The sequence below is a fragment of the Pangasianodon hypophthalmus genome, chromosome 16 (assembly GCF_027358585.1).
Source record: "Pangasianodon hypophthalmus isolate fPanHyp1 chromosome 16, fPanHyp1.pri, whole genome shotgun sequence".
Classification (NCBI taxonomy): domain Eukaryota; kingdom Metazoa; phylum Chordata; class Actinopteri; order Siluriformes; family Pangasiidae; genus Pangasianodon; species Pangasianodon hypophthalmus.
In genome coordinates this window covers 14,122,776-14,137,479 of record NC_069725.1, presented here as the reverse complement: position 1 = coordinate 14,137,479, position 14,704 = coordinate 14,122,776, and the positions used below count along the sequence as shown (strand labels likewise).

Genomic DNA, 14,704 nt, shown 5'->3' with positions numbered 1-14,704 from the left:
TACAAGGCACGCCCTCAATTACAAGTTACGCCCACAACAAATACGTTAAACACCCGTCAGGATTACAAACCACGCCCCTTACGAGGCACGCCCACTATTACAAGTTATGCCCACAACAAATATATTAAATATTGTCAGGATTACAAACCACGCCCCTTACAAGGCACACCCACTCTTACAAGTTACGCCCACAACAAATACTTTAAACACCTGTCAGGTTTACAATCCACGCCCCTTGTAAGGCACACCCACTATTACAACTTACGCCCACAACAAATACATTAAACACCCGTCAGGATTACAAACCACGCCCCTTACGAGGCACGCCCACTCTTACAAGTTATGCCCACAACAAATATATTAAACATTTTCAGGATTAAAAAACCAAGCCACTTACAAGGCACACCCACTATTACAAGTTACACCCACAGCACATACATAAAACACAGAGTTTTGCTTAGGGTTAAGGTTAGGGTTGGGGGGAAGTGGGCGTGGAAATGTGGAAATGTAGTATAATTTGCTAGTGAGCGTTCCTTGTAATGGGCGTGGTTTGTAATCTTGCAGGACGCAGACAGACCCTTCTCCAAAGATCAGTGAGTATGAGTGTATGAGTTACTTACAAACATATAGGTAGCTAGCTAATTTTGAGGAATTATGCATATACTGTAGTCTTGAATAACCTTTAAAAGGAACTACTTTTGAAATATTTATGCTTTTAAAAGAATATTACATTTACAGCATTTGGCAGATGTCCATATCCAGAGCGACTTACAATTATCTTATTTGTGCTGGAATTTGAACTCTCAACCTTCAAATCAGGAGTCCAGCGTCTTAACCACTAAGCTACTACTTGTAATGTGGAAGAGTTCAATATATTTGAATTTTGCAGTAGCCAGGTTGTCAGTCATAGAAGTGACACTTGAACATCTTGTCGCTGCCACTGGTGATAACTTTTAGTTTTGTTTTTCCTTTTCTTGGTTTGGTTGTCCCATCTCCGCCCTGTGTGCGTGGAGTGTGCATGCTCTCCCCATGCTTTGGGGGTTTCCTCCCCCAGTCCAAAAACATCCGTTGTAGGCTGATTAGCATCTCTAAATTTTCCGTAGTGTGTGAATGTGTGTGTGATTGTGCCCTGCGACGGGTTGACACTCTGTCCAGGGTGTCCCCGGCCTTGTGCCCCGAGTCCCCTGGGATAGGCTCTAGGCTCCCCACAACCCTCTGCAGGATAAGCGGTACAGAAAATGGATGGAAGGATGGTTTGGTTGTGGAGAATTAAACCTTCCCTCTTGGCTGACTGGCTGAACACAATGTGGTTGCTGCACTCATTTGCAATTCATGTCACTGATCTTTTCCTGCCACCAGGGTTTACAGGGCTGTGTTTTTGTTTTTTTTTTTTTACACCAAATTGGGCTAGGGTTGCGGGTGGAAAAAGCAAGTCCACAGGTGGCGTTTTCCGGGCTAGTTTACAAATAGTCTGAGGCCGCTAAGATCTTGTTTTAAAGCAAATAATTGGAATTTAGTCAATTTCTAGAAACAAAGGGAATGTATAAGTACAGAGAGTGCATCTACAATGTACAGAACCGTTTCTGTTCTAAGATATATTGTTGTTGTTATAAGATTGGGAGAAAGAAAGGGATATTATGGGGTGTAGAATGTCCATACTAGGTGATAACAAAAAATGTATTGTAGATCTTTCTCATGGTGAACCTGTTTCCCATGCAAAAACTCTTTATATTTGTGTCAATGGTTTTCAATTTTGAGCTAATTTCAGATCTTTTTGTGTGGTTTTTCAGTTGTAGTTGGGCTGGAAACACTGCCTGCTGCAAAGATTTCACTACCATAAGTCAATATTATAAAGCCAGTCTTTGTTATTAATTAGATCTATAGTCAGGCATGAAAAGTTAATCCATGCCTGGACCATAGCCAGAAATATTCTATCCAAACCAGACAGCACCAAGCTCTGAATCCACACCCAACTATTACAGTAAAACTGTCTGAACCACAAGCAACCCAAGGGTGAATAAAACACAGCATTCCTGCTTTATACTGACTTTAACCTGTCGCTTCAAAGACACTCATCACTACAAAAAAGTATTCGTATTTGGCATAAAACGTTGTTGGAACAGTGTTACGCCGTCCATAAGTTGTCTAGCATTGAGCAAAACCTGAACTGTTTTATCATACTAAAACCTGATGCGTCTATAGTGAGTCAGGCTCACATTCAAAACAAAAAAAAAAGATGAGATTTGTATCAGGCTTGCAGAAACTTGCATGTGAACTGCAAGCCTGCTGCAGTCCGAATGCAGAACGCTAGCTCTTTCAGTGCCTATCCTAAAACTGACCTAACTTTAGTTAAGCCTGCTGAAAATCTTTAAAAAAGGTGAAATTTGCACAAAAACCCTTAACTCCACAGTCTGAAGGCAAAACTGACCCATCCCCCAGCCCCCCTCCCAACATTCCAGCAAACCAGAAACATCCTGTCTATACTGACCCCTACTGATCTCTCCAAATACTGTTGCACATGTTCCATGGTGAAATGTTGCTTCAACAATCCAGTCACCTCAAATGAAAAGCATGTTTTATATCAAAGCCTGTATACACTTACAGGTAAATTAAGGACGGTGTGTACAAACAAAGAGTTATGTTACACATTTGTAGATTAAGTGTATTTTATTAGAATGAAAACAGAAAAGGAATTCATTCACATGTCTGATGTAACTAAAAGTGGCTGAAAAAGGAGTGCATGAATTTCACCATGTTTCATTCACTTTCTACTTGAACATCTACATTATTGATAAAAATAAACCAAAACGTTCTTTGTGGTGGGGATAGTGTAGTGCATATGTGCAAGTTAGTTAAAACAATTGTCTAAAAACCATGTACTGTACATAAACTACTGCAGGAAAAAAATATATATATATAAAAAAAAAAAAATACAGCCAGCAGTCCTTTAACCACATGACTGCTGATTTGGGAACTGCTGCAAGGTTTCACTACAGGAATGCAACTGTTAAAAACTGCCAATAGTGTAGAGTAGGATTATACTATTATAAATTTATTTTTTATCTAAATAATAAATATAAATACAAAAAAAACATATAAATTTGTAGCACTATACAATAAAATGTGCAGCAAAAAAACCCCTAATCTCTAATGTTTCATTTCTGTCAAGAAGTACCCTAATATACCCTAAAATATAGCTGAAATTAGTGGGTAAATTAGTAGGTAAAAACTGTAAAAAAAACACTTCATTAAAATATTAAAGTTCTCTATCAACTTATTTCCCTTAATGCTTTTGGATCAATGTGCATTCATAAAATCTGTAACATTATCCATTTTGTACTGCACCCAATAATATTTGGGTACAATTTTAAAAATACTTTATAAAAATAGATTTCTACTAAGGCTGTGCTTGAACCATTTTGATTTTAAATTCACTGCATAAACTCACATATAAGTGTAGTGATTATTTACATGTTATTTAGACATACCAGTGTGCAAAATATGATAATGAAATAATAAAAAAAAAAAATAGTGGTATGTATGTGTCTACTTCTTACTATGATATGATTATCCTCTGCAAATTATAAGAATCCCTCGGTTTGCATTATGACTGTCACTACCGTCAGTGTTAAACGCCCTACATCGGTTTGACCTGAACTATCCCTCGCTTTCTGATAGGTTCTCTTTGACTATACACTCCTTCAAATCGGGCTGATTCTCAACGTCGACGCCGAGCTCCTGGATCTCATGCAGCAGTGCTTCCCAGCGCCGCTTGTCCTTGGAGATCTTCCAGGAGAGCCGGACGTTGGCCTGCAGAAGCGGCACTAGCAGCGGGTGGAGTTGCTTTTGCTGGATCTTTTGCATGTCTATCGAGGGCACCAGTTTGTTGAGGGCGTGCTCGCAGTGCTCCTGTGCCTCGCTCAGCCTCTCCAGCTCCTGGTAGCAACTCGCCACCGCAGAGAGTGTGAAGAGCCGGTGAGTTTTCTGTGGCGAGTCCAGTTTCTCCTGGAGGCGCAGCGCATTAACCAGAGTGCCCAGCGCTTCCTCGTAGCGACCAGCACGCACCAGCGTCTGCCCAGTGCGCAGTTCGCCCAGGTAAAAGAACTCCAGGAAGGCAGGTGAAGCTCGCACCTCAGTCAGTGAGTGCAGATGTGAGAGGTACTGCTCGAATGCACGGCTCCGCTTACCAATGGTCTCGGCTGCAAAGTTCCGGCGCAGCTTCTTGCGTGGAAAGTGGACTCCTTCCATGGCTTCTCTGTGATGCCTGCGCAGGAGCTGGTGCAGCCGCTCGAAATCGGTGTAGCGACGCGCAATGACTGCAGGGGTTTTGTCAAATGTGCCAGAGTGGATGACATGAATTGTGTAAAGCTGTTTGAAAGACATGACTCATACGCATTAATTTCTGATACATGCAACCAGTGTATGCCTAGAAGTAACACCCAATGATTTAAAAAAAGAACAGTTTGAAGAGGAAGGATAATGTCACAGCCTTCCTGTTTGACTACTGTTTTATCATCTCAGCTTCTGCTCTGGCTCTGCCTCTGCCCTGACTGGGCTGTTTCAGACGTATCCTGTTATTTTATAATTACAACCTATGTATCCATGTTCCTTGACTTATTTTACATTTGTTAACTGTATTTCTAATCCTTTGTTTTCAGCCACTTTGTTATTACCTTGTTTCCTTGCATTTCCCGTGTTCAGATCTATATTTTCCCTCTGTCTGTGGCTCTGCCTACATTAACCCCGACTGTCGTAACCCTGACCCCTGCCATGGATTATGACAAAGGTTCCTGGAATAGCCTTAATAAACAGACTCTGCAGTTACATCCTATCATATCAAGTGTTACAGATAAATAACATTACTTCTTACCACATATTTGGAGTTTGCCTCTTGCACTACACTGGCATCAGTCACTTCGAAAAGGAGCTTTTCCAACACACAGCGAGTGCGCAGGTTTCTCCAGCTCTCCTGTAGCTGTCGGGTGAGCATGCTGGAGCCCTTCAGAGTCGGGCCAGTGGGGCTTATATCTGAAACGGCCAACAGAAATTAAACGGAAATGGGAAACATGAAGAGAACCGACAGTTCTCAAAACTCTTTTCTTGTAAAAACAAGAAGTGAAAGTTAATTGCCCTTTGATATTTCTGCCCATCTATTTCCAAATTTATTAGCGGTTTTTCTTGCATGCTGACTGAACCAGCAGAATTCCTTACTTCACTTTACAGCTTAAAAGCAACTTCTTGAAAAGTACATAGAAGTAAAGCATACGTGGTAGCTTTAATTTTCCAGACAACTCAACCACCCACAGATTCAAAACCACAATTTACAGATTTTTTTTCTTGAGCATGCAACCAATTCACATTCTACCAAACTGAACCCAGACATCACTGTAAAAGACAGCAGTACTTATGTGCTCATACGAACTTAAAATCTGTAAGAACTATTCATTCTGATTAATATTTAGCAATCCTTTTTTTTTTGTTTAGAATGTAACAATCTACGGCAATGTAAGTGGAAAGTAAGCGGATAAGTACTTGAGCTCTACCTGTGCTGCTGCAGGCGTTATCTATGGATTCTGCAAAGCAGTCCGAATCACTGTCTGGACCAGATGTTTCGCCTGCATCTTCCGAATCCATGACGCCATCACCTTCAAAGCAGAGCGTCCCACTGAGCCTGGACGAGACATTGTCTGTGTCATCCTCAAGTTCAGAGCTTTCTGGAAAGTCATCGGTGTCCTCTGTGTCCACATGGAGCTCTCCTTCTTTGAATAGCGAGCGGCGAAGTCTATCCAGCAGCTTAGAGGCCATCAGCACAGTACTGGAAAATATATCACTGTGAATTTGAGAGCCAATGCAAATCTGAAAAAACCCAAACTTCTCAAATGTCATATCTCGAATGCAAAGACTATTTTAAAAAATATAATAAATAGTAGAAATAAATAGTAGATGTTCTCAGTCAGCCTGTATGGGTTTTTGTGCTCTACCCTTTGCTGATATTCCACTGATCTGTGAAACCAGAGAACAAACCCTGAAAGAAATCGAGCTGCATTTATGTTTAATTCATAGAGGGCTGTAAGAACATGAGACTAAAGGAACAAATGAAGCAGGCAAAGGCAGCTCTAGTGTAGGGTTTTGAATTTAGTATTAACATGAATAACTCCCAAGTCTGTGGAAAACTGTATATTTGGAGCTCCAGTCCACCTGTTGAATGCTGCTGGGAGCTGAAATGTGGCTGCTATGGAGAAAAATCGCCTTCTTCATAATCTTTCTGTAGCGTATGCATTAACCAGACCCATCATTCACACATAACATTCAATAATAATAATAATAATAATAATAATAATAATAATAATAAGCAGAAAACAGCCTGTCGCTTGAAACCAAGTGTTAAACACCCCCCAGCTAGCTTAGCAGAACAGAGGTATAGCTAAACACTTATGACAACTATGTTTCAACACATAACACAGTGTAAACTTTAAGACTGTTAACAGAAAACTAAACATGGATTTAATTCAGTCTGCTATTTTCCATAAAACAAAACTTTTCTATAAACGTAGCTAGAAGCAAGCAACACCAACCGTCGGCTACCAAGTAGCTAGCAAGCTAATTCAGATAACAGGACTTTAAATTAACGTTCGAGACGACTATCTCACATTACAGTTAAGTTGAGGAGGAAATATAAATTTACCAAAAACACACAGCTCAAACTCTTTCATGTCGGGAATTACACAGAAGTCAAGAATGAAGAACATGCATTTAATTTCGGTGAAGTTCTTCCACTTTGGCCACTTCAGGAGGCGACAACGCTTCAGCAGCGGTTACTCTCTCGTGTTTCTGCAAATTGAACTCCATTTAAAAAGAGTAGAGTGAGAAACACAATGCAGAAGGCTTACTAGTAGAACTACACCAGCGCCTCTTCCATTCCTGTGTCCTCCAGAAGCCTAGAGGAAGCGGTTCAGGCAGAGCTTTACACACTGCTTCACTCAGAGGACAGCAGAGGAGTGGTGTGTGCTCGGGGAAAGGACATGTTTCTGGCTGAAATAAGGCACCAAAATGTACAATATCTTACACACCACTTTGCTTTGGATATTGATATGTTCTCTTTAAAATATTAGGAACATTAAATGTGATTATCTGAAGTTATATAAATTACTTATATACACTTACATATAAGACTATAAACAAACAGACATGCATGCATATGCATACACATACACACACACACACACAATATATATATATATATATATATATATATATATATATATATATATATATATATATATATAGAGAGAGAGAGAGAGAGAGAGAGAGAGAGAGAGAGAGAGAGAGAACTACTAGGCTTCTATTAAATATATTTAAATTCTTTACCCCCAGCATTACAAATTTTGGAGGAACACTTTTCCTTCTCCATGCAGTGACTATGGACTGGACTCTATTTTAGACAACACATTTGCTCCACACTGATTTGCACAGGGAAATACAGAAGACTAAATTCAAATGGGAAAAGAAAAGAAAAAAAAAGACTGCTGAAGCAGATTTCAGAATAAGAGCATGGCTACAAGTAAAGCAGCAGTACTGAACCCCTACCCCACTGTTTTTGACAAGCATGCACTGCTGGGTGTGTGTGTGTGTGTGTGTGTGTGTGTGTGTGTGTGAGAGAGAGAGAGAGAGAGAGAGAGAGAGAGATTAAAAAAATTCATGCCTACCTAAAAAAAAAAAAAAAAAAAAAAAAAAAATAGTGATGCAGAGAGCCTCCATCACAAAGCCCTAAGGAACCAAGAGGTAACCCCAGGGAGATTCCCCCTCAGCCAGCTGGTCTTAGAGCTGACTTTACAATCCAAAACATGTCCAGCCAAACCCCAGAACAAACCCCCAGATAGACCAAATCAAAGTATTAAAACACAAAAAGAAAAATATCTAAAACACTGGATAGAAGCAACAGCTCAACAAAGTAAATTAGAATGTTAGAATATAAATCGGCAGAATACCTGAGCACAGTGAGTGACCCTAAACTAAGAAAAGTCCTGTACATGTACAGACTCAGTGATCACAACCTCGCCATAGAGACGGGCAGACACAGACACAGACACACACACACACACACACACACACACACACACACACACAGACAGACAGACCTGGCTACCAAGAGAAGACAGGCTGCGCCTCCACTGCACATAAAATGAAGTGAAAACAGAACTGCACTTTTTAACAACATCTTGTAATTATACACAAATTAGGGAAACCTTTTTTCCCCACTTCACAACCCATGAAAAAGCTTGCAATCTGAAGCCAAACAAGAACAAACTCCCACACCTGTTAGGAGAAACCTCAGCAAGCTCAGACCTGGCTGCCAGGAACACCACCTACAGAATAACATCAACACTGTAAACATGCATAAAATGCTCAGAAACATTTGAGTAATAAAACAAATCATTGTGTATTTTTGTCCTTCTTATTACTATCATTTTACCAAACCTTTTTTTTTGTTTGTTTGTTTGTTCTGGAATTGTGTGGAAATGTGTGGAAATGTCTATGTCTGTAATTTAATGTTACCAATGCTTTGGCAATGTAAAGCCTTTTACCAATAGAGAGAGAGCACAAACACCCACTCCGGTGTTCTGTATCCCCCTTGTCAGCATAGTAAAGGAGAGTGAATGAATTGAGTTAAATGAGTGATTAAAAGAGTGAGTTAGAGTAATATTAAGAAAATACCCAATCTCCAATCTCCAATATTTGGACAAAGGCCTATAGGTGATGAAGCTCCCCATGAAAGGGTGTGCACCACTAGAGGTCACAGAAATCCTCAAAACTATAAGACATTTCAAGGCCATGAAGCTATTTTGAAGGCTTACCAGAACAAACACTCTAATATCCATCCATTTTCTTTCCACTTACCCTACACAGGCTCATGGGGAAGCCTGGAGCCTTTCCCAGAGAACTCAGGGTACAAGGCTGGGGACACCCTGGTTAGGGTGAGCAGGGCACAATCACACAACCTGGATAATTTAGAGATGCCAATCAGCCTACAGTGCATGTCTTTGGACTGGGGAGGAAACTGGAGTCTCTGGAGAAAACCCAGGTATGAGTACAGCATGCAAACTCAGTGCACACAGGGCGGAAGTAGGACTCGTACCTCCAACCCTGGAGGTACAAGGCAACACTGCTAACCACTACGCCACCATTCCCCCAGACTCTAATATCATCAAACTACATAAAGGAAGGCTTGGAATGAATAATAGACTAGAAAATGGTCATTTGAGGGAAAGGATTTGGAGTTTCCACTGAATGAAGCTTAAGTAACAGGCCTATGGATCAATAAAGACAGGATGTGTGGCATAGTGGTGTAAAATAATTCAGAGGAAAAGTCGTAAATGAGAAGAATAGCAGGAAAAAATAGATGTCGGAGAACAGCAGATTAAAAGTTAATTTAAGAATGACAAAGCCAACTAAGAAATGCAATAATTGTGAAGAGTTAAATATTACAGAACATACTATAAAGACATTTTTCTGAAAGGTTTAGGATAATGGTGGTTAATGAAATCAGTGTAAAATGCCTTTTCTGGTTCCTACCAGCAGATGGTGCTGTTGTTCACACTTCATGGCCGACAGGTGGCAGTAATGCACTTTAACCTCAATTCGAAGAAGAAGAAAAACTAAACAGGAAACCGCGAAAAGCAAAGCAAACACGTTAATGGCAACTAAAAAGACTACAGCTGTCCGGAAAGTACTGAAAACTGCTTCACAAGACTCGTCTAAGTAAGAATAAGTGTTACTTTTAGCTGTTGAACTGTTTAAATGAGGTGTAAGTTTGTTGGTGTTTCCTCGTCGAACACACAATACACACACATCCGGGGAGTTGGGAGCCATTAGGGATCTGTTCAGTGTTTGCTAACATGATAAAACTAAAAAACCTGGAGTTATAATCGCTTTGCAATCAACATCAATCAAGTAAGAAATAAACCAAGACAAGGCGTGCTGTTACAGGAAACTAATCAACAACGGGATGTTGTGATTTGTTACCACTCAAGGCTAATTATATGCCTGTTACACCATGTTCCGACTTTTTATCCGTTTATAGTTACATTTAATGTTGTGCACATTTAAGTTAATGACACAGATTAGTTTCTGCTGTCACTTACATTACAACAACTATATAACAAGTCTTTGTTTCTAAGTCATTAAGACAGAGCTACACTGCTTGAGAAATTGAGAAATGGGATAGTTCTGTCTTGAAGACTTTCTCATTGGCTTTGAAGACACCTGAGAGTCCTTCCATAAATTTACTTCCATATACTAGGCTTAGATTATGCAGAATGTCCACCATACAACACAATACATTGCTGCTAATGTGAATCCTCAAGGCCATGCTGTTATAGAAATTAATCAACACCTGCTGACCAATCAGATTCAAGAATTCAACAGTATCGTTGTTTGAAGAAATAACAACTACTACACTGATAAGAAATGAAATGAACGACTCAGCAAGAGCCAGAACCTCGCCTTTCTGTTGTGATGTACAGTTGGGGTCATAAGTTTACATATGCCTTGCAGAATCTGCAAAATGTTAATAATTAAAAAAAATAATAATAAGAGGGATCATAAAAATAGCATTTTGTTTATTTAGTACTGCCCTGAATAAGCTATTTCACATATCAGATATTTACATATAGTCCACAAGACACAATTATAACTGAATTTTCACAAATAACAATTTACACCGATCATCCTTTTCAAAAGTTTACATCCCCCTGGCTCTTAATGTATCGTGTTGCCTTCTTGAGAATCAGTGAATGTTTTCACCTTTTGTAATAGTTGTGTACGAGTCCCTCAGTTGTCTTCAGTGTGAAAAGATGGATCTCAACATCATATAGCCACCGCTGGAAAGGGGTCAAATATGCAGAAGATGCTGGAGAAGCAAATTATGTGCAGGGCCTGTAGGATTATTCTGAAGAACAGTGGGCAGTTTAACTGCTCAAGACAAACAAGAGACTCATGAATAACTATCACAAAACATAAAAACAGTTGTTGATCATCCAGGAAACAACACGCAGTATTAAGACTCAAGCATATGTAAACTTTTGAACTGGTTCATTTGTGTAACTTCAGTTATAATTGTGTCTTGTGGACTATATGCAAACATCTGTTATGTGAAATAGCTTATTCAGGGCAGTAGTAAATAAAAAACAAAATGCAGTCTTTGTTTTCTGTTATTTTAAAAAAAATTATTAACATTTTGCAGATTCTGCAAGATGTATGTAAACTTATGACCCCAGCTATAACATGCTTTATTACACACTGGTAGAATGAATCAAGAATGAGAAACTTTTTTATTATTATTTTTATTGTTTTAGTTTGGCATCTGGAAATGATGACAGCTGTGGAAACAACAGTGGAGCAAAAAGGAAAACCAAATGTAAAGCCATTAAACCCCATTTTCGATCAATCGAGATGCTACTACATAAAGTGATATTGGGTAATGGTACCATCTCTTTTTTTCAGCTTCTGGGACAATTGTGAAGTCTCGTTATATGCAGACTGAAAAGAAGTCTGTTATAAAGGTAATAAAATATTATTCATCTTCCTTACCAGCTTAATGCGTCTTGTAGAATACCAAATAGCACATGGTTTGATTGCATGTTCTGCCTTTTTTTTGTTTTTTCTTTCATTCAGAAAAATGCACCAAATGAGTCTGTCCTTGTGCCACCCAGGCCTGCTTCACCTAAAGTTGGTAGTGGCCACAAACCCAGATTTGGCACACCTCCGAGACGGACATTACATGCTCAGTCTGATCCGAACTCCACGTGTAAGTTTGTGAACGCTAATGACAGGGTTTTCTCCTCTATCATTTATAAAACTTTTTTTAGGTCTTGTACTTGTACTCACAGTTTTATTTATCTTGAGCAGTTATTTTTGCACCTTTTTGGCTTCTTAGTTTTAACTATATATCGTTATTTATAAAAGAAAACTCTAAAATGAAATATGTGTGTATTAAAATATTTCTGAAGTCCTGTAGTGATTCTGCTGCTAATGTGTTGGTTGGTGCAGTATTTTTGTTTATTCCCATGAGAAATTTTAACAATTTTAAACAGAAGTGATGATGGTTAGATTTTGCCGTTAACTCATAAAAACACAAGCGCAGGAGCTTCTTTTCTCAATCACCATTTCCAGGACATTCACTGTCATGAAAAATCTAAGGTAGAGGTAGTGGAGGACAAGACAGTTGCTGAGTTATGGCAGAGACTCAGCTCAGCTAGAGCTGACAAGCTTGATGGTGATGATGGCAGTATTAGTATGAATGTTAAATCTTTGGAACCCTTTATGTTTGAGGCTTAGATTATGTTTAGGCTTAGGAGAGGTTTACAGATGAGGAGGTGGACGCGCTGGACAGACTAAAGTGCCGCTGCATCAATGTCTTCAGGTAGCGATGGGACTATAAGTGCACAGTCAAATGGCATTGTATGTAATGTAGGAAACTGTTAGCCAAAGTGAAAATCCACCGACTTATTAGTGCAAGAAGTTTAAACTAAAAAGTAAACTAAGAATTTAATCATAAAATTCATCCTTTTCACCACTGAAGATCACATATTAATTATAAATACTAATATGCAAGTCGTTCATGGTGGATTTTCCTTTAACTAAATTTGATAACGCTAGTAAATCACATTTACAGTCATTGTGTTTTATGTGATTAACTTGAATCAAAACTCCCACCAGCAGTTATACCCAGCCTTTTAGAGTCTTCAAGTCTCGGTGGAAATGTCTTGCAGTCAACAGTGCTGGATGGTCACTGCATGCGTCCAGACTTTGATGTCTCTGTCATTAAAGGTACAAATTAAAGTGTCTCTGACTCTGGATTGAGATATATATAAAATATGTATCTCTGATTGGACTGGTATTACAGTATTCTTTTTTTTGTTTGTTTTCCCAGAAAATACAGCACCATCATCACTACCAAGTGCAGTGGACCCGAATGCTAAAAAAAGGAACCTGGAGTTAGAAACATTCCTGCTGGCCTTCCTCACTGCTAAGGTTAGATCCAGGGATGATACGGATAATCCAACAAATCAAAAAAGATATTGTGATTTATGTGATCAGGGTATTTTGCAGCCCATATTTTAGATATTGTCATTCAAACACAGATTAACTGAATTAAGCACAGGTATTTTAGAAAGAGCCACACTCTTTGGTGGAAAAGTGCTGTAAGAATCAGTGCCTGATCTGTGTCAACAAAGCACTTATTTCCTAATCAATGAGAAAAAAAGGTAAAAAATTGAATTGGTATGGTGACATCTGTACATTTGCACTCTTTTTACATTTGAATTTGTTCTTGTATCAGTCCTTTTCTCATGTTGAGACTTGTTTTATCCAGATCGAAAACAGTACACAAAAACTTAAGGAAGAAGCAGAAAGAAATCTTATTACTCTGATGGAAGAAGAGGAAAAGCTGCGATCAAAAATCATGAGCAAGAAACGGCAGTGCCTTCATCTCGAAAAGCAGCAGCAGCTCAATGATTTACTCGACCTGCAGGTTACGTTTATAAATTTTACTTTACTTCTAAGTCTCAATATTGTGAATGTTTTTTTCATATTTAGGTGATGCTTTGTGGTGTGTTTTCTCAGATTGTCGCACTAAAACCTGTCGCTGCAACTGCAAAGCAATTCACAGAGGAGTACAAGACCTTCGCCTCAGCTATAGACACAACCCGGCACGAGCTACCTATTAAGAACTTACACATTGAAGAAGATAGAGGAGAGTTTCTTGGTCAGTGAAAAGGGTTTTTTTTTAAAATTTTTTTTATTTTCACAGAAAAATAACCTGTAAAACAAAATATTTTCATTAGTGCTTCACAGCCTATTTTGAAAGACATAGAATATGCTTATTTTGCACTGGCTGTGTTTGGATCTCCATATTTATGTCCATGATAATGAACAGTGTCTCAGAAGTACTGTGTAGATGCACACTGTTGCTAAAGTGTCATGGTTTGAAGCAATTATACACTAGACATTTTCATTCTTCATTATTTATATCTATTGTTCGTGTTATTTTAAATCCTATTATACCATTATACAGCAATAGATTAAACAATTCTATTATTGTTTCAAAAGAGTTCTGTGTATTGATAGGAGGGTCACAATTTGCAAAATCCCACCACCTCATCTTACCCTTGATCCTTTCTCGTGTTCTAGATAAAGCAGTTGTCTGTCTGAATCAGAGTCAGTGTATCTTGGGGCAGTACATGAAGGATGTTTCCAAAGACAGTGAAAGCACTGCAGCATGCCTTAAAGAGATAAAAGGTGCAGCACATGAGATTGACCAGCATCTGCTCAGGTACAACTGTCCTGGATTATCCATGGCACTACAAATAATCTCAAAATTCCTGTAATATAATACTAGCCATGCTTGTTGTTCCATCTTGTGAATGCTGTAGTTCATCCAACCCCCTCGCTTTGTTTTGCAGTACGTCTTCTGATCTGTTGGAACTGTCCTCACTGGTGAGTCAGGAGACGGTGCTGGTCCAGCAGTGTTTGGAGGAAGATAAAATTGGATTTAAGACAGTACAAAGTCTCTTTTCAGATTAAAGTGGATTTTTTTTTTTTTGTAAATGTGTAGAGTAATTATTAAAGCATTGAAATCATTACAGTTTATTGTGATCTGTACCATGTTGTTGATTTGTTTTTCTTACAGCAGTATCTTAATTTA

At 38.9% G+C, this 14,704-nt stretch overlaps 2 protein-coding genes across 6 annotated transcripts; one reads left to right on the top strand and one right to left on the bottom strand.

Annotated features, from left to right (window-relative positions):
- Positions 1-2,648: 2,648 nt before the first annotated feature.
- Positions 2,649-8,338, bottom strand: snx21 (sorting nexin family member 21). 4 transcript variants are annotated; one of them, XM_034312167.2, is made up of 5 exons: positions 7,369-7,622; positions 6,891-7,032; positions 5,544-5,815; positions 4,871-5,028; positions 2,649-4,368 (listed from the first exon to the last, which is right to left on the bottom strand). In XM_034312167.2, exons 3-5 carry the CDS (start codon positions 5,803-5,805, stop codon positions 3,658-3,660), a joined length of 1,131 nt encoding a protein of 376 aa, XP_034168058.2. In that variant the 5' UTR covers positions 5,806-5,815; positions 6,891-7,032; positions 7,369-7,622; the 3' UTR covers positions 2,649-3,657. The 4 variants fall into 4 exon arrangements, with proteins under 4 accessions (XP_034168058.2, XP_034168062.2, XP_034168061.2 ...); XM_034312171.2 differs by lacking the exons at positions 6,891-7,032; positions 7,369-7,622 and adding an exon at positions 8,317-8,338; XM_034312170.2 differs by lacking the exon at positions 6,891-7,032 and having other exon boundaries at positions 7,369-7,624.
- Positions 8,339-9,613: 1,275 nt separating this feature from the next.
- haus8 (HAUS augmin like complex subunit 8) lies at positions 9,614-14,644 on the top strand. 2 transcript variants are annotated; one of them, XM_026921077.3, is made up of 10 exons: positions 9,614-9,759; positions 11,355-11,416; positions 11,503-11,561; positions 11,674-11,806; positions 12,721-12,828; positions 12,932-13,032; positions 13,373-13,531; positions 13,624-13,765; positions 14,191-14,332; positions 14,463-14,644. In XM_026921077.3, the coding sequence occupies exons 1-10, from the start codon at positions 9,695-9,697 to the stop codon at positions 14,581-14,583; spliced, it is 1,092 nt and encodes a 363-aa protein (XP_026776878.1). In that variant the 5' UTR covers positions 9,614-9,694; the 3' UTR covers positions 14,584-14,644. The 2 variants fall into 2 exon arrangements, with proteins under 2 accessions (XP_026776878.1, XP_026776877.1); XM_026921076.3 differs by having other exon boundaries at positions 12,718-12,828.
- The last annotated feature ends 60 nt before the right edge of the window (positions 14,645-14,704 follow it).